The 27,561-nt window shown below is 51.1% G+C and overlaps 1 protein-coding gene across 1 annotated transcript in view; it reads right to left on the bottom strand.

Annotated features, from left to right (window-relative positions):
• LOC116952813 (voltage-dependent calcium channel subunit alpha-2/delta-3-like) overlaps positions 1 to 27,561 on the bottom strand; it is a 196,095-nt gene that overhangs the window by 12,808 nt on the left and 155,726 nt on the right. Inside the window, exons 20-32 of the mRNA XM_076074414.1 lie at positions 25,593 to 25,654; positions 23,635 to 23,702; positions 20,859 to 20,904; positions 9,383 to 9,480; positions 8,254 to 8,347; positions 7,540 to 7,635; positions 6,670 to 6,791; positions 6,228 to 6,308; positions 5,109 to 5,170; positions 3,185 to 3,199; positions 2,227 to 2,271; positions 881 to 943; positions 339 to 409 (exon numbers count right to left, since the gene is read on the bottom strand). Coding sequence (XP_075930529.1) covers positions 339 to 409; positions 881 to 943; positions 2,227 to 2,271; positions 3,185 to 3,199; positions 5,109 to 5,170; positions 6,228 to 6,308; positions 6,670 to 6,791; positions 7,540 to 7,635; positions 8,254 to 8,347; positions 9,383 to 9,480; positions 20,859 to 20,904; positions 23,635 to 23,702; positions 25,593 to 25,654 — 923 coding nt within the window. The remainder of the gene's footprint in view (positions 1 to 338; positions 410 to 880; positions 944 to 2,226; positions 2,272 to 3,184; positions 3,200 to 5,108; positions 5,171 to 6,227; positions 6,309 to 6,669; positions 6,792 to 7,539; positions 7,636 to 8,253; positions 8,348 to 9,382; positions 9,481 to 20,858; positions 20,905 to 23,634; positions 23,703 to 25,592; positions 25,655 to 27,561) is intronic.

The following is a 27,561-nucleotide window of genomic DNA, read 5'->3' as shown; positions in this document are numbered from 1 at the left end:
CTGTGTGTGTCTGTCTGTCTGTGTGTGTGTCTGTCTGTCTCCCTGTTGATGATCATGATCATGACGCTGCTGCTGTTGATGATGATGACGCTGATGCTGTTGATAATGATGACGCTGCTGTTGATGATGATGACGGTGCTGATGATGATGACCCTGTTGCTGATGATGATGATCCTGTTGCTGATGATGACGCTGCTGATGTTGACGCTGCTGATGACTGCCCATGATGATGACGCTGTTGATGATGATGACGATGTTGATGACGCTGCTGCTGCTGATGATGACGCTGCTGCTGCTGATGATGGTGATGATGATGGTGATGTGCTCTTCGTTCCTACCGCTGGAATATCCCCATGGTCAGAAGCTTCTTCATCACGGTGCCGTCGACCTCCCCGAGGAATCGTCCCGTCTAACTCACAAGGGGGGGGGGGGGAACAACAAACAAAGACAAAGATCCCCCGTGTAGGCCACACAGACCGTCGGGGCAAGTGCCACGTAGCGAGTTGCAGCACTAATGAAGGCCGTGGGGGTGGCCAGCACCACGCCCGCCGAGTCGACCTGGGGGGAGGCTCCGGACCGGTTCGGAGCGGTCACCGCTGCGCCACCGCTCCCCTTGCACCACGGTGACAGTCACTCACGCGACACGTGCGTCCGTATGTAAAGGACCACAGAGCTTGGGCAACAGTGTTGGTGGCAGCGGCTCCTCACCACCGCCCCCACCGCTGCTGCCGCTGCCGCTGCTGCTGCTGGACAGGAGGTGTGCACGGCTCGATTCCCGATACAGGCGGGACGGAAGGGAAGGGGTGGAATGGAGATTCCCGACGCTGGGCCGCGGGCGCTGGGGCTGTCGCCGTGGGGCGAGGAGGAGCGAGGGTCTCACCTCCTCGTACGACTTGGAGACCATTATGTAGCCGTTGTTGTCGATGAGGTAGCATCGGAGATTCTGGTGGGAAACGGCACACAACACTGCCATCGTCATCATCGTCGTCGTCAACACCATCATTGTCAACATCATCATTGTCATCATCACCAGCATCAACACCACCACCATCATCAACACCACTACCGTCGTCAACACCACCATCATCAACACCACCACCATCATCAACACCACCACCATCATCAACACCACTACCATCATTAACTCATCGGTCTGTATCCAGAGTCTGGAACCTCCAGTCAATGGCAGTGCCATCGACTGAATCTCGTTCGTTTGATTGACAGCTGGGGGAGCTCCGCCCCTCCCGGGGGTGGAGTGACCCCACGGGGCGGCTGTGGCGCTGCGGGGGAGAGCCTCTGGTCCAGCTCTGTGGACACAGCGGTGAGGGTTGGTGGATCACGTACAGACGTTATTGTGAGACTCCCTCCCCGTGTGGGTGGGTCGAGGAAGAGCCGTTCCCCTGGCTCCTCCAGGAGAGGGCGGTACAGCAGAGTGTGTGGACTAATCTCCATCTGTTCCATCTTACGCCCTCCTACCCGGAGCCGTTCCCCTGTGTCTCCCAGGGAGAAGGCGGTAGGTACCCTGTTCTGTCTACACGGGATAGAGCATTGCTCCCTCTCTGCTCCCCCACCCCGCCCCGTTCGGCAATCGCAAGGGGCTGCACATCTGCACATTTTAACGGAAGGATTTCTCCACAACTCTCTGGCTGTCGCCTGACCATGCTGGCTGTTGTTGTAATTCCCGGAGAAACGTCACGGTCACTCAAATTGTAAATGTTGTGCAGTGGGTTTACTCCTCTCCGACACATGCGCAGTTAGTGCTGAACTGGTAACGAATCGGCCACGTTTTCATTTACATGACAAACCGCCATACTGATTGGCTGTGTTGGGTGGCATGGCGGTGGCGGGTTTAGTGACGCGTTCATATTCACACGACCTACACACACAAACAAAAACAACCTCGAGTCTGGACTCACCATTCGCCATGCCCCCCACTCAGCCCCCCGCTAAGCCCCCCGCTCAGCCCTCCATTCAGCCCCCGCTCTGCCCGCCACTCCGCTCAGTCCTCCGCTCAACCGCCCACTCAGCCCCCCATCAGCCCCCCGTTCAGCAAGGGACCGCAGGGGGGGGCGTGGGGGGCTAAGCGGAGGGCTGAATGGGGGGCTGAGTGGGGTCTAAGTGGGGGGCTGAGCGAGGTGGCGGCTCCCGGGTTTGGCCGCACTCTCTCACTCTCGTGGCCTCGTGAGTCTCACCTCATCGTGAGCCTCACCTCATCGTGAGCCTCACCTCATCGTCCATGCTGATGGGGCACTTCCCGTCGACCGTTGTGCACTGTGAGGACGATAACGGGGAGGTGGGGGGGGGGAGGAGGGAGGGGAGGAGCGATTCAACGAAGCGATTCAGCCTGATTCATCGTTCAATCAAGCAAAGGTCGAATCAATTAACGAGACAATCAATCGCGTGATCAATTAAAGCTCTCATCAATTAATGAGCAAATCACCAATTCAATCAATTAAAGAATAAATAAATTCGTCAATTGATTACTCAATCAATTAAAGCACAAATCAATTAACTAGCCAATCAATCATTCAATACATTAAATCAATTAAAGTGCCAATCAAGTAACTAGCAAATCAATCAATTAAATAATGAACCAATTAACAAGCCGATACATAATTTTATTAGAATAAAGTATGAATCAATGAACGAGCCAATCACTTATTAAATAGTTCAATCGAAGAGCTGATCAATTAACCAATCACAACCATGGCTCATCCATGGAGCAGTGGGCTCTCTGGTGCACGATGAGGTGGGGGTGGTTTTCAGTTGGGTGGTGGGGGCTGGGGGGGCTCTCATCAATGATGAGGACGATGAGGACGGTGATGACAACGATGATGACGATGATGACCGTGATGACCATGATGATGATGACTATGACGACGATTATGATGACTGATGACAATGATGATGACTGACGACGACGATGATGATGATAATGACGATGACTATTACAACGATGATGACGATGTTGACCATGATGACGATGATGACTATGACGACAATGACGACGACGATGATGATGACGATAACGACGACGATGATGATGACTATGACAACGATGGCAACAATGACGAGGATGATGACGATGACAACAATGACGACGACATTGACGATGACGACAATGATGAGGATGACAACGATGATGGCGATGACGATGATGGCGGCAGGCGATGGCGCTACTCACATCGGCGTCGTCACGCTGGGCGCATGCAGAGCAGTGGAGGAGGAGGAGGAGCAATCGGCGGCCACACAGCGGAAGGTGGGGGGGTGGTGTGGTGGGTGGTGTGGGGGGGTTGAGGCATGCGAGCAGCGGGGGGGGGGGGGAGTGGTAATCATGAGTTGACAGCAAACACAATCATAAGACACGTCGCGAGATGGAGAGCGCAAAACCAATAATTGCGGGTGGGTATCTAATCAATAATAGTGGGTGGGAAATGAAATCAGAAATCAAATCAATAATAGCAGGTGGGAAATCAAATCAATAATAGCAGGTGGGAGGTCAAATCAATAATAGCGGGTTGGAGGTCAAAACAATCATAGCGGGTTGGAGGTCAAATCAATCATAGCGGGTTGGAGGTCAAATCAATCATAGCGGGTTGGAGGTCAAATCAATCATAGCGGGTGGGAGGTCAAATCAATCATAGCGGGTGGGAGGTCAAATCAATCAAGCGGGTGGGAGGTCAAATCAATCATAGCGGGTGGGAGGTCAAATCAATCAAGCGGGTGGGAGGTCAAATCAATCATAGCGGGTTGGAGGTCAAATCAATCATAGCGGGTTGGAGGTCAAATCAATCATAGCGGTTGGGAGATCACATCAATCATAGCGGGTGGGAGAAATAAATCAGAAATCAAATAAAAGCACTGGGGGTGGTTTGATGCCAGCGTGCCGTGGCGGCTCGACTCGAGCAGGCCGCCCTGGTCACCACTGCGGCGGCTGTGCCCCAGCGGCCGCGCTGCCACCTGTCTACTCAGCGCGTGGCGCAAGCTCAAGATCTCCCAACCCCACCCCCGCGACTTCGCTCGCAAGAGGAGGAGTAGGCCAAAGTTCGGAAAAGTTCCACGGCTAATTTCTCAATGGGGATTATACACACAGCAGCAGCAGTGGCAATCATCGCCCCTTCACCACGCATAGCAGACTGGTGCTAGTGCACAGCGTGACAATTTGATTAGTTTTGGCTGCGTCGGGTGGTGGAGGGCAATTCGACTCCAAGTTCCGTTAGAAAGCCGCGCCACTCGTCTTCAGGCGCAGACCGTGTGTCTGCGTCCGATGCCCAGTGAGTGGCGGTGCAACGGTTGGCGCCCTGCGCTGCGAACCCTCCAGAGAACCCCCAACCCCCCCTCCCCGAGTTCGACTCTCATCAGTGGCGACTCTTTCTGAACCAGTCCAGGGCCAGTCGCTCCTTAGGTCGACCTCAGCCTTCGACATCTGTTCCACTGCTGCCGTGTGTACCCGTTAGCATGGAGGAGACAAAGGTGCCCCGGGTGCGTTTTTTTTTTCACGGCCGCACCACCTCCATTGCAAGCCGTGCCGGCCTTAACCGGAGTGCTGGTGGCCAGCGGAACTTGCCCCTTACAGATGTAGCGCTGTAAATGGGCTACGTGTACTTACCTGCAGTAGCAGACAGGGCCCACCAGGGGCAGTAACTTTGACCGGCATGAGGGTCGCTACATTCCACAGCCCCAAAGCAGGCGGGGCTGCGGAGTGTTCTAGAATCCCCCGAAACCCTCCCTGGAACTCGCTGAAAGGGAGGCGTGGCCGGGGCGGACACACCTGGGGAGGTGTATAAAAGCCGGACCTCTGGACGAGTCCGGGGCTAGTCCGAAGACTGAAGCCAGAAGACCAGCTAGCCTAGGACCCTGGGAACCCCTAGATCCGCTGCCCTTCTAAGGGCCGGGACTGAGTGGGCCAGTGGTGAGACCCTGGGAACCCCCAGGTCCCAACGTCCTTGCAAGGACCGGGACTGAGTGGGCCAGTAGTCGGGACCCGTACCTTGGCTGGGTCGGGTCAGTGTAGCCTCCCTTAGGTCACCCTTAGCCGGAGGAGAGAGAGCCCGTGGTCCCAGTGGGAGGGGAGGAGAGATATCTTTGTCATTGTCGCAGGGACCAACCTGTTTTGTCGCCGTCCAGAATTTCTGCTGGAAATAGTCGAGCTTCATCTGTATCCCAACCACTGACACAATGACGACAACAACAACAACAATCAAACAACAACCCACATTGACACCACGCACTCGAAGTTACCGACGTCCATCGCCAACACCGGCACCGCCGCCGTCGTCGTCAGCAGCAGCAGCTGCTGCCGTGCTCAATCCACTGCTGGATCAAGCCCCCAACCCCCAACTCCCCTCGAACCTCCCCCAAGAAGACTCCTCGCTTCTATCATACATTAGCATCATCAGCTATGCTCCATCCACTACTGGGTGAAGGCTCCTCCCTCAAGCCGCCGCCTCGCCACTCGGTCTCACAATGGGACCACCCATCGATCCTACGCTAAAAATAGACTTTACCCTTCTTGTCAATAGAACGATAGGTGTTTATTATGCTCAAATGCCAATTAGATGCCTATTATAAGGCATCATCAAGTCTGCATTAACCACGCAGAACGGTGGCAAAACATGCCCTGGTAATATATGCATTGGCCTTGTTTCACTGGTGTCAGAACGCCAAAAGATGAACAGTACAAGGGCAACGCAAGTATCTCCGACCGCGTGAGGTCACTCACCATGCCGTCTTATTCATTGACGGCCACCCGTTATCTATGTCCACGCATCACCGCGGGATTCGCCAACAGCCTCGCCCGTGGCTTAGTCGAGGAGGGGGGAGGTCACGCCCCCACCACTGCCACTTCGTCCATTGTTCACTCCTCATCGAGTGACACCGGGATACCCCCACCGGCTTTAAAAAACATTCGATCGCATCCATCACCAGCAAGGCCAGCTACAACATCTCCTGCCTCCACTCCCTCCTCCACTGGCTTCCCTCCATCACCAGCAGGGCCATCTACAACATCTCCTGCCTCCACTCCCTCCTCCACTGGCTTCCCACCATCACCAGCAGGGCCAGCTACAACATCTCCTGCCTTCACTCCCTCTTCCACGGACTTCCCACCATCACCACTGTTTGTGATTGTGTGGTGGTGTGGTCATGGCACGGTGGAGATGGCGCTGAGGTGTTTGTAAGGCGGTGCTGGTGCGGTGCTGGTGCGGTGATGTCCCTGCTGGTATCACCGGCGGCTGTGGCCATGCGCCGGTTTGCCGACACGGTGATCGCTGTGCTGGCAGTCACCACCGTGCTCCTGTTGGTGGTGCCTGGGGGGAAGGGGGATGAGGGTTACTGCAGAGAGCAGATGATTCTCACATGGCTGGTGGTGGTGGTAGTTGTTGTGGTGTTTGCAGCGTTTGCAGTGGTGGTGGCGGTGGTGGTTGTGGGGGTGTGGATGGTGGTTGTGGTGATGGCGGTGGTTGTGGTGGTGGAGGTGGCGGTGGTGGTGGTGGTGGAGATGGTGGCAGTGGTGGTAGCGGTGGTGGCTGTGATGGGGTGGTGGTGGCTGTGGTGGTACTGCTGGCGGTGTTAGTGGTGGCGGTGGTGGCAGCGATGGGGTGGTGATGGCTGTGGTGGTGCTGCTGGCGGTGGCAGTGGTGGTGGCAGCGGTGGTGGTGGCGCTCCCACCGGCCTTGAAGGGCACTGAGTAGATGAAGTTGCCGGGCGGCAGAGCGCTGGCACGCCGGAACCATAGGGGGAAACGCTCCACCGTGAAGAGGGTGTCCTTCTGGTCGTCCGTCAGGAAATCTCTTGACCAGAGACAACACCACCACGCCCGCACAGTCCAGCCACACCACCATACCCACACATCCAGCCGTACCATGACACCCACACCTCCAGCCGCACGACGACACCCGCACATCCAGCCGCACCACGACACCCGCACAGCCAGCCCCACCATGACACCCGCATAGTCAGCTGCACCATGACACCCACACAGCCAGCCACACCACGACAACTGCACAGTCAACCGCACCGAGACACAGGCTTGGCTCGGGTGGCAAGATGTTAACTACTTCGCCAGGTATGCAGGAGGTCATGGGTTCGATCCCAACCCTCACGCTCGCTGAATATTTGGAGTGTGTGTGTCTCTCTCTCTCCCTGTGGCCGCGTGGATTTTTCCCCAGGTCCCTCCAGTTTATCCCCTCCCACATTTCGAACCCACATTTAGAACCCACATTTAGAACCCATGTCGCGCCCTCAGAGAGTATTCGGCCGCCGCTGTAAATCCCCACGTGGTGGTGGTGGTCGGTGGTGATGGTGACGACGAGCCGCCACTCTGTTCGGCTGCGATCATTTGCTTGTAGGAAAAATGAGCCAACGTAGCTCAGCTGGCTACCTGACTTGAGATAACAAAGGGTCGTTTAGTAGGTTTAGTTTAGGCCCTGCCAGCAGAAGAAAGGAACAAACGCGCGCCACGAGGTCCCCACGCCGGCACCGCACGCGCATGCCAGGGGGTTCATCGCAGGGTGCGGCCGGTGCGGGTTTGGCCTCAACCTGTCGGTGATCTTCTCCGATCCCAGGAACTCGGCTTTCCTCAGGAGCCCCGACCGTGTCCCGAGGAAGGCCTGCTCGACGCCCAGCTCCAGGTTCCTGCATGCGCCAGCATCCAAAAGGCAGTCGCCACCGGGCACACGGCGGCGAGGTTAGTGTAAGGGATTGGTTAGGGATGGGTTAGGGTTGGGGTTAGGGATGAGTTAGGGTTGGGTTAGGGTTGGATTAGGGTTGGGGTTAGGGATGGATTAGGATTGGGTTAGGGCTGGGTCGAGTTATGGTTGAAGTTGGATTAGGGCTTGAATTAGGGAAGGGTTGGGTTGGGTTAGGGTTGAGTTAAGATTAGGTTTGGGTTTGGATTGGGGTTAAGGTTAGGTTGGAGTTGGGTTTAGTTAGAGCTGGCATTAAGGGTATGTTTAGAGTTGGTTTAGGTATAGCGTTAGGGCTGGGCTGGGTTGGGGTAATGATTAAGGTTTGGTTAGGGCTGGGTTGGGGTTAGAGTTGGGTTAGAGTTAGGTTTGGGTTAGGGCTGGAATTCAGGTTATGGTTAGAGTTGGATTGGGGTTAAGGTTGGATTAGGCCTGGGTTGGGGTTAGGTTAAGATTAGGTTTGGATTAAGGTCATGTTAAGGTTATGTTTAGGGTTGGGGTTAGGGTTAGAGTTGGTGGCTCTGTTGGGGCCAGCGTTCATCCCGGCGAGTGTGCGAGTGCCGCTCACTGGGACTTGTTGAGCATGAGGTTGGTCCAGTAGGCCTCCAGCGGGGCCGACACCACCGCGTCGAACATCACCTGGCGGATCAGCTCGTTGTTGCCTACTCAGTGGGAGGGGGGGGGGGGGGGGCACGCATCAGGCGAGGAGGTAGGCTCCCGGCGAGGAGGTAGGCTCCCGGCTAGGCACTAGGCCGAGACAAATACAATTACAGGGACGACGATAATTATGAAGATTTTTGATTTAAAGCTTTCGTGGCTGCAGGGATTCATATTCTTGGTTCTTTCGGTAAAGTCACTAAGAAGGGAAACAATAAAATAATACAAATATAAAACAATAAAATTCTCACGACGTTTCGAAACGTCGTGAGAATTCTACGTGACTTTACCGAAAGAACCAAGAATAATGATGATGACGACTAAACGCGAACGGCAACACGGAAACGTGGACGGAGAAGAAGCGCGGAGAAGCATGGAGAGACACAGGCCTGGGATTACCCCCGAAGATAGATAGACCACGATGATGAGTCAGTGGGTGTACAAGGGTGAGTGTGTGGAGGAGGTTCGTGAAGGATACTGCTATTGGGCAGCTGGAGGCAGTCGCCCTCCAGCAACAACTCAGGGCAGAGAAGCGACGCTCACAACAACGGGCGGAGCGCCGGGCAGATAAAACACAGCGAGGTGGCACAGCAGGGGGCACAGGTGGTGCATCGGCCAGTCATCTCAGTCAGTCAACGCATGGCAAATTGGCCTGTTCCGTGACCTCCTGCACCTAGCCTGGCTCAGTAGGGGGCACAGGTTGTGCATTTGAGTCATCTCAGTCAGTCAACCCATGCCACCTGGGTCTGTTCCATGACCTCCTGCCAGCGAGGTTTCGACACTTCATGTGGCCTAAAAGTGCACCTGGCCTGACACGAGAGCCGTGGAGACATTGCCGTAACTTAGTGGTGAATGGCGGCTGTTGCTGTTGTTTTTAAGTGGAGTTTGTAATTTTTATCTGTAATCAAAGAATGCTTTATGTTGTCTGCCAGCCGAGTTGCCCCTAGAAATAGAGCTCTCAGTGGGGAATACACTCCTGATTCTGATCCAGCAGTGGGTAGACCACGGCCGATGATGATGATGATGATGCGAGTACTCACATCGGAGTCCGAGCTTCTCCCCGGACAGGTATCTCTGCACCGACTCTAGCTGGGACACCTTGTGCAGGTGTGGATCCTCTTCCGTGTGGCAGTACGTCCTTGCACAAAAACAAAGATCGCCTGTGTAGCCTTAACAGGTTGTTGGGGCAAGTGCTCTTGGCGAGCACCTATGAAGGCCGGAACAGCACACTAGGAAGTGGGTGGCCAGCACTACGCCTGGCCGCCTTTGTCTCCCTAGTGGCGATGTTACTCATTCACACACACTGAAACACACACACACCCACTTGCTCACACAAACAAACTACTCACACACTCACACACACTCACCCACTCACTCACAGACTCACAGCCACTCACACACCAACAACCACACCCACCCACTCACACACTTAGACACCCACCCACTCACACACCCACTCACTCACACATCAACAACCACACCCACCCTCTAACACACCCACTCACACGCCCACCCACTCACACACCAACACACACACCCACCCACTCACACACGCACGCACTCACATACCCACCCACTCACACCCACACCCACTCACACACCCAATCACACACCCACTCACACACACACACACCCACTCACACACCCACTCATTCACTCACACAGCCACTCACTCAACAACAACAACAACCGCCATTCGCCACTAAGTGGCGGTGATGTCACCACGACGCTTGTGCCAGGCTATGTGCACCCTGAGGCCACGTGAAGTGTCGAATGCCCGCTGGCAGGAGGTCACGGGGCAGCACCACCTGTGCCCCCTACTGTGCCAACCTGCTGTGCTTTAGCCACCCGGCGCTCCGCTCGTTGTTCTGAGCGTCGCTCCTCCGCCCTCCGTTGTTGTTGGAGGGCGACTGCCTCCAACTGCCCAGTAGCATCCTTCACGAGCCTCCTCCACAGAGGCCAATCTTGACACCGCTGGTACCAGTCATCGGCAAGTCCACTCAGCTCCACGTCCTCCTGTACCACATCACTCCATCTGTTCTCTAGCCCGTGCCGCGCCCGCATAGCCCCCTCAATCCGGCCAAACAAAAGCTGTTTCGGCATGCGGTGGCTGGGCATGCGGGCTACATGACCCAGCCATCGCAGCCTTGCCTGCCGGAGGAGCTCACCGATGGGACCCTGCCCAGATCTTTCAAGGATTTGTGAGCTCCTCACACAATCCAGTCTGGTTAAACCCAGGATGGATCGTAGGCAGGCCAGCCTAAATGTTTCTAACCGGCGAAGATGTTCCATTAGGGGGGTCCACGTTTCGCAAGCGTAGAGAAGGGAGGGAATGACCATGGCCGAGAAGACCTGAAGCTTAGTGCGGAGCGACAGACCAGGTAGCTTCCACACAGCGTTACGCAACCGATGAAAAGATATTGCCGCTCGACTGATTCGTAGTGAGACCTCTGCTGTTAAACTGGAGCCAGTCATAAGCACACTGCCCAGGTATGGGAAACTCTCCACTCTCTCCACAACTGCCCCATCACCGATTGGGAGTTGTGGGGGTGGAGCCACTCACTCACGCACCCACTCACAAACATCCACTCACACACATCCACTCAACAACAACAACCGCCATTCGCCACTAAGTGGCGGTGACGTTACCACAATGCTTGTGCCGGGCTATGTGCACGTTGAGGCCATGTGAAGTGTCGAACGCCCAACTGGCAGGAGGTCACGGGGCAGACCCAGGTGCCACGGGTCGACTGACTGAGATGACTGGCTGATGCACCACCTTTGCCTCCTACTTTGCCAACTTGCTGTGCTTTAGCCACCCGGTGCTCCGCTCGTTGTTGTGAGCATCGCTCCTCTGCCCTCCGTTGTTGTTGGAGGGCGACTGCCTCCAACTGCCCAGTAGCATCCTTCACGAGCCTCCTCCACAGAGGCCGATCTTGACACCGCTGGTAGCAGTCATCGGCAAGTCCACTCAGCTCCACGTCCTCCTGTACCACATCACTCCATCTCTTCTCTAGCCCATGCCGCGCCCATTTAGCCCCATTGATCCGGCCGAACAAAAGCTGTTTAGGCATGCGGTGTCTGCGTATGCGGGCTACATGACCCAGCTAACGCAGATTTGCCTGCCAGAGGAGCTCACCGATGGGACTTTTTCCAGATCTTTCAAGGATTTGTGAACTCCTCACACAATCCAGCCTGGTTAAACCCAGGATGGATCAAAGGTAGGCCAGCCTAAATGTTTCTAACCAGAGAAGATCTTCCATTAGGGGGGTCCAAGTTTCACAAGCGTAGAGAAGGGAGGGAATGACTGTGGCCGAGAAGACCTGAAGCTTCGTGTGGAGCGACAGACCAGGCAGCTTCCACACAGCGTTATGCAACCGATGAAAAGATAATGCCACTCAACTGATTCGGAGTGAGACCTCTGCTGCAAGCCAGAGCCGTAAATGAGCACACTGCTCAGGTATGGGAAACTCTCCACTCTCTCCACAACTGCCCCATCACCGATTGGGAGTTGTGGGGGTGGAGTGTCCGATGGTACAAAATACCCAGGCAGGTGCTTAGTTTTGGTGGGGCTGATGGTAAGGCCCCACCTCTTAGTGGCACGCTCCAGTCTCAGCAGCAGCGTCTCCAACTCCTCCTCTGAATGAGCAGCTATTACCAAATCATCAGCATACAAAACGTGGTTGAGCAATAGGGAGCCATCCCTTGACCGCACCCGGGCATCGATCAGCCTCCCATTATATCTGTACCATATGGAGATTCCTCCGGTACAGCTATTGAAGACTTCACGAACTGCGTGGTCAAAATAGATGTTAAATAATGTGGGAGCCAGAGGACATCCCTGTCGCACCCCAAGGTGTACAGGGAATGGCTCTGACTCCCGGCCACGTAGTTTTACCCGGGCCCGTTCACCATCATGAAGGTCCTTAATGATCGTGAGCAGAGGGTCAGGTACTCCAAAAGCACGAAGAACAACCTAGAGCCCAGGCCTACTGATGGTATCATAGGCCTTGACCAGGTCAACAAAGCAGAGATGTAGGTCTTGTTGGAATTCCCTACACCTCTCCTGTAGCAGACGGACAGAAAATATGGCATCTGTGCAGGACCGCCCTTTCCTGAAACCGCATTGGGGCTCCGCAAGCCTCTCCTCAGCGTGCCTGGCAAGGCGATGTTGAATAATCCTTGCCAGGACCTTTCCCGGCACACTGAGGAGTGAGATGCCCCTGTAGTTATCACAGTCTGTGCGGTCCCCCTTCTTAAAAAGGGGGACCACCAGGGCATCCTTCCAATCCTGCGGAACCCGTCCAGTGGTCCAGACTGTTGTTATGATGTCATATAGGGCAGTCTGTGTACAAACGCCGCCCTCCCTCAGCATTTTGCTTGGGAGATCATCTCTGCCCGCTGCCTTTCCTGGTCTCAGACTCCGGATCGCCTTCAGTACTTTCTCAACAGATGGCACCTCAGCCAGCCACTCACAGGGGGTGACTTCTTCCAATATTTGAGGCACCGCAGCCTCAGCAGTGCCACGATGTTTTCCTGGCTGAGGGATTTTCCCTCCCCCAGGACCTCACAGAAATGCTCAGCAAATCTGCAAACCTGTTCCTGAGGGTCGGAGATTGGGTCACCGTTTTTTCCCCTAATGATGGTAATAGGTGTGGTGCTGCAGATTACTTTTTTGATGGAGTTAAATAGAGATTTGTGATCACGGGCCACTGAGGCAGACTCCATCTCCTCAGCAACCCGCGACCACCACCCATCCTTGCAGCGCCTCACGGCTCTCCGAACCTCCGAGCGAAGGCTGCGGTAAGCCTCCTTATTCTCTGACGTGGGATTCTGTAGCCGATAACAGTGGGCCTGTCGCTTTTCTCAACCATCCTGAATACCTCCTCTGTCAGCCAGGGTCTCTGGGGAGGCCTGGACCGCATACCCAAAGGAGCCATTGCAGCCACACACCCACCCACACACCCACCTGTAAGAGCCATAAGACAGAAAGTGAGTGTATTATTTCTGTATATAGATTTGATGTACATCCGTTATACATTTGTTGACGGACTGGTTATATTTGATTTGGAATATCCCAACTGTGTAGAAACCCCCCTGTGGTTAGACACTCTGTTGGTTGAACCCATGACGTCACTTCCGGTTTTTACAGTATAAATGGGGGGCTACGAGAATAACCGACGGGGAGCGAGTGGATACAGTCTTTTGACTGTGCAACGGGGTGACATAGTACGTGCGACCGGGTGTTACAGTACGTGAACAGGCGAAGATATAACCTTAGAAAACGCTCGTTTTTGTGCAACTAAGAAATAAATAAACAGTTAGATTTAAAACACCTCAAACACGCGTCAGACTTTTTGCTCCCACAAGTTAACGCGTAGCTTATTTTTTGGTACAAGAAAGCTGCGCCTACATTAGTCAAAAGACTCACGTGGAAGAAACCTACTCAAGTAAAAGACTTCTACTCACGTGGAAGAAACCTACTCAAGTCAAAGACTTCTACTCACGTGCAAAAAACCTACTCAAGTAAAAGACTCCTACTCACGTGGAAGAAACCTACTCAAGTAAAAGACTTCTACTCACGTGGAAGAAACCTACTCAAGTCAAAGACTTCTACTCACATGGAAGAAACCTACTCAAGTAAAAGACTTCTACTCACGTGGAAGAAACCTACTCAAGTCAAAGACTTCTACTCACGTGGAAGAAACCTACTCAAGTAAAAGACTTCTACTCACATGGAAGAAACCTACTCAAGTAAAAGACTTCTACTCACGTGGAAGAAACCTACTAAAGTAAAAGACTTCTACTCACATGGAAGAAACCTACTCAAGTAAAAGACTTCTACTCATGTGGAAGAAACCTACTCAACTAAAAGACTTCTACTCACGTGGAAGAAACCTACTCAAGTAAAAGACTTCTACTCATGTGGAAGAAACCTACTCAAGTAAAAGACTTCTACTCACGTGGAAGAAACCTACTCAAGTAAAAGACTTCTACTCACATGGAAGAAACCTACTCAAGTAAAAGACTTCTACTCACATGGAAGAAACCTACTCAAGTAAAAGACTTCTACTCACGTGGAAGAAACCTACTCAAGTAAAAGACTTCTACTCACATGGAAGAAACCTACTCAAGTAAAAGACTTCTACTCATGTGGAAGAAACCTACTCAAGTAAAAGACTTCTACTCACATGGAAGAAACCTTAATTAATTGTATTTTTACGATGACCTTCAGACCGCAGCTCTTTCACCAGCATTGACTCTTAATACCTCTCACACCACGGTTAATGGTATGGTTTACAACATGGAGTATAATAGCGCCTCGCAGCTATCTCTCTCCCCCTCCTCTGTTCCGACCATGGATGAACTCGTCCGTCTGAACGGGGCCCGTAGCTATCCGTGATGCTAAAGTTGAGGGTAAGAATCCACCCATTTTTTCGCCATATAGCATTGTGATATATAACGACTTATTGTTGGTAGCTTAGCTGATTGGAGAATATAGAGTTTATTGATAACATTAAGGTATATTCTTAGTTTTTTCGGTAAAGTCACGTTGAAGAGAAACAACAAAATAATAATATATATAAAACAAAAAAAATTCTCACGACGTTTCGAAACGTCGTGATAATTTTTTTATTGTTTTATATATATTTTATTATTTTGTTGTTTCTCTTCAACATGACTTTACCGAAAAAACTAAGAATATGAATTACTGCAGTCACGAAAGCTTTAAATCAAAATTTAACATTAAGGTAATTTATATTTTAGTTTTTTATTGGTTCACTATATAGTACTGTGAATAGCTCAGATGTGTAGGCCTTGACTTCAACATAGTCATTTCTGTGACCAGTCACTAGCTAATCACTCAGTTATTTCAATGCTAAATTCTCCTGTTTGATTTGTACTAAGTGCCTCGATGAATGTGTATGCTCTGACTTTAACGTAGCTATTTCTGTGACCAGTTACAAGCTAATCACTCAGCTATTTCAATGCTAAATTCTATGCTAATTCCTTTGTCAAGGGGTGCCTCTGCGGATGTGTATGCTTTAACTTAGCTATTTCAATGCTAAATTCTATACTAATTCCTTTATCAAGGGGTGCCTCTGCGGATGTGTATGCTTTAACTTTTAACATAGCTATTTCTGTGACCAGTCACAAGCTAATCATTCAGCCATTTCAATGCTAAGTTATATGCTAATTCCTTTGTCAAGGCGCTTTGTTTCCTCTCACACAGCTTAAAGGCCGTGATCTGAACGTGGCTCTTTCACTCCAGCGCTGTCCTACCGGACAGTCTCGTCCCTTCACCTGATGAAGGCCGCTTGTGTTGTGGCCGAAACGTCGTGAGAATATTATTGTGTTATGTTATTTTATTTTATCAATTTATTATTTTATTCTCATTCTACGTGACTTCACCGAAAGAACCAAAGAAGATGAATCATTGCAGTCACGAAAGCTTTAAATCGAAATTTAAACCTACTCAAGTAAAATACTTCTACTCACGTGGAAGAAACCTACTCAAGTAAAGACTTCTACTCACGTGGAAGAAAGCCGTGCAAGAGAGAGAGAACGCTCTTCACGTCTCACCAACAAGGTGGCAACAAGTTCGTGTCTAAGAAGAAGGTACCATTAAGTTTGTACGAGAGAAGATTGTTACCAAGAGTGAAAGACAAGCAAACGTTAATGAGTACTGAACCCTGCTAGTTACATAAACATAACTGTGAGCTGTATTCGCTTTACTAAGCCAAGACAGTGCATATTTTAGGAACGGATCTGCAAAGGTTATTTAATTGAATAACTCTGAGAGTTTTGAAGCCTTTTGCAACTCGTTGTGCACTGAGGAAACAAGATGGCGGACGGCATGGCAAAGTCAGCTACAGTACAAGGCAGCACAAAGACGCGAAGCTGCGTGAGAACCCGTCAAGCAGGAAAGCGCGGTGTTGGCGGGAGAGCGGCGGTGCTGGCACCTAGCCAGGGTGCCTATGGCTATATAGAGTCAGAAAAGCCCATGGAAAAGCGGATCACAGAAGTATCTGAAGATACGAGTGAAGATAATAAAGATGAAGATAATGTTGATCCAGGAGACAGCATATCATTACTATCAGTTCCACGGAGCAAAAACACAAGTGAACATCGCTCCGTAACTGGAAATGACTCAATAGTTTCCTCTAAAAGCTCCACAACTTCGGCACGCGTGATAGAGCAGCTCTGTTAGCCAAGGCAGCATCTTTAAAGAAGAAACAAGAAATTGAGCTTGAAGAAGTACAGCTGAAAGCTCAAAAGGAGCAGTTGGAATCAGAGACTGCTATTGCAGTATCCAGTGCCACGCTAAACGTGTTTGGTGAATATGTGGACACTTTGGATGGCAAGCATGAGTATTTCAAGACCAAGACAAGATCCAGCAGAACCTCAGGACTGGACAAAGAGTATAGAGACAGAGCATTTGAGAAGGCCCAGCCGGCTCATGCTATAGGAGCATATGAGGACTCTAAATCAACTCCTTCAAGAGGTGGAGAGGCTGGTACAAGTACAGCATACTACAGACCAGACCCAAGTCAACACCACCAGATGCCTGAAAAGAATGAAATAGATCTTTATCAAGTAATGCAGCGTCAGAACGAGATTACAGAGATGCTTGTAAAACAGCAAAATTTGTCTCACCTTCCTCAGAGAGACATTCCTGTGTTCAAGGGTGATCCATTTGTCTACAAGTCCTTCATCAGAACTTTCGAGCACACCATTCACCGTAAGACAGAGTAGCCAAAACAAGTTTTATTACCTGGAACAATTCACCAGTGGAGAACCACAAAATCTCGTGCGCAGTTGTGAACATATGAGTCCAACTAGAGGCTACCAGGAAGCCAGGAAGCTACTTCAGAAGCACTATGGTGATGAGCTGAAGATAGCCAGTGCCTATATGGAGAAAGCTTGGCAGTGGCCTCAGATCAGAAATGAAGACGGAAAAGCATTGCACACGTATGCATTGTTCTTGATTGGATGTCGGAACACCATGGAAGATATTGAGTACATGGATGAAGTGGATAATCCCACGAATATGCGAGTGGTCATCTCAAAGCTTCCGTATAAGATGAAAGAGAAGTGGAGAGAGAAGGCCTTCAATGTTCAAGAAAGACGATGAAGAAGAGCCAGGTTCACAGACTTGGTGGACTTCGTCGACAAGCAAGCCAATGTTGCAATGGATCCGCTGTTTGGAGACATGCAGGACACCAACAGAGGTATTGCAGGAAAGGGAAAAGACAAGACAGCAGACAAAGATCTATCAGAAAAGTGGCCTTAAAGGAAGCAGTTTTGCAATAAGCGTCATGTCTTCTGAAGAGAGGAAAGCACAAGACTCGCCTCAGAAAAATAGTCTAGACAAGCCTGCTATTGCCTTCCAGAAACCCTGCTTGTTCTGTGAGAAGAATCACACACTGGACTCTCGCATTAAGGTCAGAGAACAGCCACAGAAATACAGAATTGAGTTTCTGAAGAAAAGAGGACTTTGCTTTGGATGTCTTATACAAGGGCACCTCAGCAAGGAGTGTAAGAAAAGAATGACATGTCAAGAGTAACTTGAAGCATCCAAGCATGCTGCACGTCATTAAAGAAAACAGTGTCACCTCTAAAACGAATGAAGATGCCACCACTGAAGAGAAGATGGCCTCAAGGGCTATTGCGTCCCTTCAGCATGAAACTTGTGGCTACACCGGGGCTGGAGACGGACATTGTATTCTCGCCATCGTTCCAGTGAAAATCAAATCCAAACAAAGTGCGAAGAGTGTGGAGACATACGCATTCATGGATCCAGGGAGTTCAGCGACGTTTTGTACTGAAACCCTGAGGAAACAACTCAACATCAGAGGCAGGAAGACTGAAATCCTTCTGCGAACCATGGGTCAGGAGAAGTTGGTATCCAGTTATATCCTGTCAGACCTGGAAGTGAGTGGACTTGAGGAGGGAGATTATATTGACCTGCCAAAGGTCTTCACCTACAGTGACATTCCAGTGAATAAAGGAATCATACCACTACAGCATGATGTCGAGAGATGGCCCTATCTGAGAGAAGTGCACCTCCCATGCATTGAGGCAGAGATAGGCCTGCTGATAGGAACTAATGCACACAAAGCATTGGAGCCATGGAAGGTGATAAATAGTGAAGGTGATGTACCCTACGAAATCAAGGCCACTCTTGGCTGGGTAGTGAACGGACCTATAAGAACAGGAGATGCCAATGGAAAATGGCAATGTTTCACAGCAAACCGTATCTCCATCTCAAACATTCAAGAACTGTTAGTCCAACAATACAAAACAGACTTCTCAGAACGCTGTTGTGAGGACAAACCAGAGATGTCACAAGACGACCATCAGTTCATGCAATCTGTGACAAGGTCAGCTGAGCTGGTCGATGGCCACTATATCACTGGTTTGCCATTGAGAAGTGAGAAGATGGAACTGCTGAACAACCGCTGCGTTGCAAGGCCGCGCATCAGCAGTCTCAAGAGAAGGCCGAGCAAGAACCCAGATTTCCATGAGGAACACAAAGGCTTCACGAGAGATATTGTAAAGGGCTTTGCTGTGAAGGTTCCTAAAAGGCAGCTGGAACGAGAAGACGGAAGAGTGTGGTGTATTCCTCATCATGGGGTGTACCACCCAAAGAAAAAGAAGATCCGTGTAGTCTTCGGCTGCACTGCAACATACCAAGGAACCTCATTGAATGAGCAGTTTCTCCAAAGAGCCAATCTTGCCAACACTCTCAATGGTGTGTTGACCAGATTTAGAAAGGAACTTTGGGGTATGATGGCGGACATTGAGTGGTGGCCCGATGGCGACCTGAGTCAAGCCAAAGAGGAGTACAGTATGAGTGTGCACCCGTTTGGAGCCACGTCATCACCCAGCTGTGCATCCTATGCACTAAGAAGAACAGCTGAAGATGGAAGAACCGAGTCAACACCAGAGGCGGTTGACACAGTACGCAGAAACTTCTACAACGACGACTGCTTGAAGCCTGTGTCATCTGAAGACCGTGTTGTCACCCTGTCAAGAGATCTCCGAACTGTGCGTTCTAGTGAGAGATTCAACTTGACAAAGTGGGTAAGCAACAGCAGAGTTGTCATACCGTCTATCACAGAAGAATAAAGAGCCATGAAGGTGGATAAGATGCTTGGGCAAGAACATCAAGTGCCGCTCGAAGAGTCTACCTTTTGGACGGATAGCACTACAGTGCTGAAGTACATAGAGAATTAAACCACTCGTTCCAAGACCTTTGTTGCAAACAGGATCGCTACAATCCGTGAGGCCACAAAATCGACCCATTGGAAGTATATCAATACCTTTGTAAACCCAGCAGATCATGCTTCAAAAGGTTTGAAAGCTGAAAACTTGAAAAAAATGAAAAATGGATTCAGGAACCCAAATTCCTGTGGAAGGCTCCAAGTGAATGGCCAGAACAACCAATTCAGATGATGATGCGATCAAGAATTCGGTAACAGTCAACCTCGTCAGTATCAAGGAGAACTCTAACACAGTGAACAGACTTATCAATCACTACTCAAATTGGCATCGGCCGAAGACAGCAGTTGCCTGGTTTCTCTGACTGAAAGAGATCCTGCTGCACTTGAGGAATAAAAGGAAAGGGTACCGAGATACAATCAATCAGGCTGAAAGTAACCCTGAGAAACAAGATACTTCTCAAGCAGCTAATGCAGAAACTCAAAACAACACTGAAAAGAAACTGCTTACAGTGGAACATTGGACCCAGGCTGAGATCGACCTAATCCGCTTCAGCCAGAAGAATCATCAAGACCATACCAGACTCCAACAGTTCAGTGTGTGTGTTAAAACGAAGTTCAGCACACTAGAGCGACCTTTTAAAAAGTCTGTCTGCTACAAGAAGCAGCAAGAAAATATACGGATAAGATAAAGAGAAGGCTCAAGAAAGCCAATAAGTGGCAGAAATACAATAAATTATTATTGTTATAAGTAAACATTATTATTTAGAGTTTGTGGCTCTTAAGGTTAAAGTTAAGAGTAATTGGTATGCTCCCTGCCTAGCCAATTAGGGGCTGGTACATGCGACGGGGTGACACAGTACGTGCGAACGGATGATACAGTACGTGCGACGAGGCTATACAGTACGTGCGACGGGGTGACAGTACGTGCGACGAGGCGATACAGTACGTGCGACCGGATGATACAGTACGTGAACAGGCGAAGATATAACCTTAGAAAACGCTCGTTTTTGTTCAAATAAGAAATAAATAAAGTTTGATTTAAGACACCTCAAACACGTGTCAGACTTTTTGCTCCCACAAGTTAATGCGTAGCTTATTTTTTGGTACAAGAAAGCTGCGCCTACACCACCCACCCACTCACACACCCATGCACTCACCCACCCACACTCATGCACTTACCCACCCGCAAACAACGCAACATCGCTCCACCCTCCCCACCGTGAACAACCGGCAAGGACCCCCGCCGGCCAACGAGTTGCTTGAGACTCAACCGTGCGGGGGAACTCACCACTCGTTGGAGAGCATCACGTCAGGGTGGGCCAGGTCCTCCAGGGCTGCGAGGCACCGGCACGTCCAGCCGGAGGCAAAGGAGAAAGAGAGACAGAGAGTGAGGGGGTGGAGGGGGACGAGTCTCCCGCTTGCAGTCAACAGCGGACGCTCGGAACGAACGTCTGGCGGGCTCGCGGCTCCGGCAGCTCTCGCCGCTGCCACCGGAGAGAGAGACCTCGGGGTGGAGCCGAGGTCCGGGCGGCAGGTGAACCGCTCACTCGCTCACGCATTCACTCGCTAATCCAGTCACTCGCTAATCTAGTCACTCGCTAATCTAGTCACTCGCTCGTGCAGTCACTCTCTCGCCCAGTCACTCGCTAATCTAGTTGCTCGTGCAGTCACTCGCTAATCCAGTCACTCGCTAATCTAGTCACTCGCTCGCCCAGTCACTCGCTAATCCAGTCACTCGCTCGCCCAGTCACTCGCTCGCACAGTCACTCGCTCGTGCAGTCACTCGCTAATCCAGTCACTCGCTCGTGCAGTCACTCGCTAATCCAGTCACTCACTCGTGCAGTCACTCTCTCGCCCAGTCACTCGCTAATCCAGTCACTCGTGCAGTCACTCGCTAATCCAATCACTCCCTAATCCAGTCACTCGCTCGCCCAGTCACTCGCTAATCCAGTCACTCGCTAATCTAGTCACTCGCTCGCCCAGTCACTCGCTAATCCAGTCACTCACTAATCCAGTCACTCGCTCGCCCAGTCACTCGCTCGCACAGTCACTCGCTCGCGCAGTCACTCGCTAATCCAGTCACTCGCTCGTGCAGTCACTCGCTAATCCAGTCACTCACTCGTGCAGTCACTCTCTCGCCCAGTCACTCGCTAATCCAGTCACTCGTGCAGTCACTCGCTAATCCAATCACTCGCTAATCCAGTCACTCGCTCGCCCAGTCACTCGCTAATCCAGTCACTCGCTAATCCAGTCACTCACTAATCCAATCACTCGCTAATCCAGTCACTCGCTAATCCAGTTACTCGCTCACGCAGTCACTCACTAATCCAGTCACTCGCTCGCCCAGTCACTCGCTCGCCCAGTCACACGCTAATCCAGTCACTCGCTAATCCAGTCACTCGCTAATCCAGTTACTCGCTCACGCAGTCACTCACTAATCCAGTCACTCGCTCGCCCAGTCACTCGCTCGCCCAGTCACACGCTAATCCAGTCACTCGCTAATCCAGTCACTCGCTAATCCAGTCACTCGCTCGCCCAGTCACTCACTCGCTAATTCAGTCACTCGCTAATCCAGTCACTCGCTAATCCAGTCACTTGCTAATCCAGTCACTCGCTCGCACAGTAAGTCGCTCGCCCAGTCACTCGCTAATCCAGTCACTCGCTCGCCCAGTCACTCGCTAATCCAGTCACTCGCTCACGCAGTCACTCACTAATCCAGTCACTCGCTCGCGCAGTCACTTGCTAATCCAATCACTCGCTAATCCAGTCACTCGCTAATCCAGTCACTCGCTCGCCCAGTCACTCGCTCGCGCAGTCACTCGCTCGTGCAGTCACTCACTAATCCAGTCACTCGCTCGTGCAGTCACTCGCTAATCCAGTCACTCGCTAATCCAGTCACTCGCTCGCGCAGTCACTCGCTAATCCAGTCACTCGCTCGTGAAGTCACTCGCTAATTCAGTCACTCGCTAATCCAGTCACTTGCCCAGTCACTCGCTCGTGCAGTCACTCACTATTCCAGTCACTCGCTAATCCAGTCACTCGCTCGCGCAGTCACTAATCCAGTCACTCGCTAATCCAGTCACTTGCTCGCCCAGTCACTCGCTCGTGCAGTCACTCACTAATCCAGTCACTCGCTAATCCAGTCACTCGCTCACGCAGTCACTCACTAATCCAGTCACTCGCTAATCCAGTCACTCGCTAATCCAGTCACTCACTAATCCAGTCACTCGCTCGCCCAGTCACTCGCTAATCCAGTCACTCGCTCGCGCAGTCACTCGCTAATCCAGTCACTCGCTCGTGCAGTCACTCGCTAATCCAGTCACTCGCTCGTGCAGTCACTCGCTAATCCAGTCACTCGCTAATCCAGTCACTCGCTCGCACAGTCACTCGCTCATGCAGTCACTCGCTAATCCAGTCACTCACTCGCCCAGTCACTCACTCGCCCAGTCACTCGCTCACGCAGTCATTCGCTAATCCAGTCACTCGCTCGTGCAGTCACTCGTGTATGCAGTCACTCGCTAATACAGTCACTCGATCACGCAGTCACTCGCTCATCCAGTCACTCACACGCTGTCACTCACTCATCCCATCACTTGATCACGCAGTCACTCACTCGATCACGCAGTCACTCGCTCATGCAGTCACTCACTCACTTATGCAGGCACTTACTCGCACAGTCACTCGCTCATGCAGTCACTCACTCACGCAGTCACTCCTGCAGTCACTCACTCACTCACACAGTCACTCGCTCACGCAGTCACTCGCTCACGCAGTCACTCACTCACGCAGTCACTCACTAACTCAGTCACTCGCTCACTCACGCATTCACTCGCGCACTCACTCGCCCAGTCACTCACTCACGCAGTCACTTATTCACCCAGTCACTCACCCCCGTGTCCCAGTGCCCCGTGTCCCATGCCCCGTGTCCCAGTGCCCCGTGTCCCAGTGCCCAGTGCCCCGTGTTCCCGTGTCCCAGTGCCCCGTGTCCCAGTGCCCAGTGCCCCGTGTCCCCGTGACCCAGTGCCCCGTGTCCCCGTGTCCCTGTGTCGCAGTCCCCCGTGCACCTTCGGCCAGGGAGACGTTGGCGCTGAAGATGAACTTCCCATAGGAGCCACCCACGACAATTCCAAGGCTGAGTGAGACACAACGGGGACGAGGCGAGATGCGGGGACAGAGACGGAGGCCGTGGGACGTCCGTGATTGCCGTGCGATGTGAAGAGAGACAGGCCGAGAATGAGGAACACACGGAGCAGAGAACACACGTTGGGTTGTGATGTCCTCACCACACTGATCTCCAACCAGCAGTGGATAGACCACGGCGATGATGATGACACTGATGCGCAGTGTCGTGACGTCATCACAATACTGATCTCCAACCAGCAGTGGATAGACCACGGCGATGATGACACTGATGCGCAGTGTCGTGACGTCATCACGATACTGATCTCCATCCAGCAGTGGATAGACCACGGCGATGATGACGATGACGACGATGACAAAGAGAAGGGAGCGAGGAGGGCCACTGATCGCGGAGCGGCGGGGCAAAAGCGACGGAAGGTGTCCGCGAGGGCGTTCGCAGCGGAGACGGAGCGGCGTGGCGGGGCGCCCACGGAGCGCCCTGCGGGGCGGATTGCCGCAAGGAGGAGGACGAGAGGAGGAGGAGGCGAGGAGGCGGCGGGGGCCACGGCGGGGGCCACGGCAGTGGCGGCAGAGCGGGGAGGAGGCCGATAGCCGGCGGTGGAGTGATCGCGGCTGGTGATGATGACGGTGATGATGATGACGGTGATGATATTACGGTGGTGATGATGATGGTGGTGGTGGTGATGATGACGGTGGTGATGATGACGGTGGTGATGATGGTGGTGATGGTGATGATGGTGGTGATGATGATGGTGGTGGTGATGATGACGGTGGTGATGATGACGGTGGTGATCATGATGGTGGTGGTGATGATGACGGTGGTGATGATGACGGTGGTGATCATGATGGTGGTGGTGATGATGACGGTGGTGATGATGACGGTGGTGATGATGACGGTGGTGATCATGATGGTGGTGGTGATGATGGTGGTGGTGATGATGGTGGTGGTGATGATGGTGGTGGTGATCATGATGGTGGTGGTGATGATGGTGGTGATGATGGTGGTGGTGATGATGGTGGTGGTGATGATGACGGTGGTGATGATGGCGGTGGTGATGATGACGGTGGTGATGATGACGGTGGTGATGATGGCGGTGGTGATGATGGCGGTGGTGATGATGGCGGTGGTGATGATGGCGGTGGTGATGATGGCGGTGGTGATGATGGCGGTGGTGATGATGGCGGTGGTGATGATGGCGGTGATGATGATGGTGGTGGTGGTGATGATGATGATGGTGGTGGTGGTGATGATGACGGTGGTGGTGGTGATGATGACGGTGGTGGTGGTGATGATGACGGTGGTGATGATGATGATGGTGGTGATGATGACGGTGGTGATGATGACGGTGCCGACATTGACGATGGTAAGGGTGACAATGATGATGACGGTGATGACGGTGACAATGATGATGACAATCATAATGGTGATGATAACGATAACGGTGTTGATGATGACGATGATGATGATGATGACGATGATGACGATGATGACGATGATGTCAGTGACGATGATGACAATGATGATGACAATGATGATGGTGATGATGACGATGAGAGCGATGATGATGGCGGTGATGATGACGATGGTGATGATCACGATGATGGTAACGATGATTACGGTGATGATGATGGTGACGATCAAGATGATGATGACGGTGACGATCAAGGTGATGATGGTGACGATGACGATGACAGTAACGATGATGATGATGATAACGATCACGATGATGAAGGTGACGATGACGACGATGATGATAATGATGATGATGACGGTGACGATGATGATGGTGACGACGATGACGACGGTGACAATGACGATGAGCATGCCGGTGGTGGTGGTGACGACGGTGGTGGTGGTGGTGGTGGCGATGGTGGTACTCACCTGAAGGGCGTGTTCTTGATATCCGTGTAGTAGAATTCCTTGGTCAGCGGCAAAACCCTTTCCTGTGTTGGAGGAGGAATGGACAAACGGATAAACAACAATAACAGGAAAGACACACGGATAAACAACAACAGGAAAGACAAACGGATAAACAACAACAACAGGAAAGACACACGGAACAACAACAACAACAACAGGAAAGACACACGGATAAACAACAACAACAGGAACGACACACGGATGAACAACAACAGGAATGACACACGGATAAACAACAACAGGAATGACACACGGATAAACAACAACAGGAAAGACACACGGATAAACAACAACAGGAAAGACACACGGATAAACAACAACAGGAATGACACACGGATAAACAACAACAGGAATGACACACGGATACACAACAACAACAGGAAAGACACACGGATAAACAACAACAGGAAAGACACACGGATAAACAACAACAGGAAAGACACACGGATAAACAACAACAGGAAAGACACACGGATAAACAACAACAGGAAAGACACACGGATGAACAACAACAACAGGAAAGACACACGGATAAACAACAACAGGAATGACACACGGATAAACAACAACAGGAAAGACACACGGATAAACAACAACAGAAAAGGCACATGGATAAACAACAACAACAGGAAAGACACAGATAAACAACAACAGGAAAGACACACGGATAAACAACAACAGGAAAGACACACGGATCAACAACAACAACAACAGGAAAGACACACGGATAATAAACAACAGGAATGACACACGGATAAACAACAACAGGAAAGGCACATGGATAAACAACAACAACAGGAAAGACACAGATAAACAACAACAGGAAAGACACACGGATAAACAACAACAGGAAAGACACACGGATCAACAACAACAACAACAGGAAAGACACACGGATAATAAACAACAGGAATGACACACGGATAAACAACAACAGGAAAGACACAGATAAACGACAACAGGAAATACACACGGATAAACAACAACAGGAAAGACACGCGGATAAACAACAACAGGAAAGAGACACGGATAAACAACAACAGGAATGACACACGGATAAACAACAACAACAGAAAAGACACACGGATAAACAACAACAGGAAAGACACACGGATAAACAACAACAACAGGAAAGACACGGATAATAAACAACAACAGGAAAGACACGGATAATAAACAACAGGAATGACACGGATAAACAACAACAGGAAAGACACACGGATAAACAACAACAGGAAAGACACACGGATAAACAACAACAGGAAAGACACACGGATAAACAACAACAGGAAAGACACACGGATAAACAACAACAGGAAAGACACACGGATAAACAACAACAGGAAAGACACACGGATAAACAACAGGAAAGACACACGGATGAACAACAACAACAGGAAAGACACACGGATAAACAACAACAACAACAGGAAAGACACACGGATAAACAACAACAACAGGAAAGACACACGGATAAACAACAACAACAGGAAAGACACACGGATAAACAACAACAACAACAACAGGAAAGACACACGGATAAACAACAACAGGAAAGACACACGGATAAACAACAACAGGAAAGACACACGGATAAACAACAACAGGAAAGACACACGGATAAACAACAACAGGAAAGACACGGATAGACAACAACAACAACAACAGGAAAGACACACGGATAAACAACAGGAAAGACGCACGGATAAACAACAACAGGAAAGACACACGGATAAACAACAACAGGAATGACACACGGATCAATAACAGGAAAGACACACGGATAAACAACAACAACAGGAAAGACACACGGATAAACAACAACAACAGGAATGACACACGGATAAACAACAACAACAGGAAAGACACACGGATAATAAACAACAGGAATGACACACGGATAAACAACAACAACAGGAAAGACACACGG

Source organism: Petromyzon marinus, chromosome 48 (assembly GCF_048934315.1).
Source record: "Petromyzon marinus isolate PM22_M1 ecotype Great Lakes invasive population chromosome 48, UKy_Petmar_22M1.pri1.0, whole genome shotgun sequence".
Lineage (NCBI taxonomy): Eukaryota > Metazoa > Chordata > Hyperoartia > Petromyzontiformes > Petromyzontidae > Petromyzon > Petromyzon marinus.
Note: the sequence above shows the minus strand (reverse complement) of the source record. Positions and strands in the feature narration are given on the sequence as shown.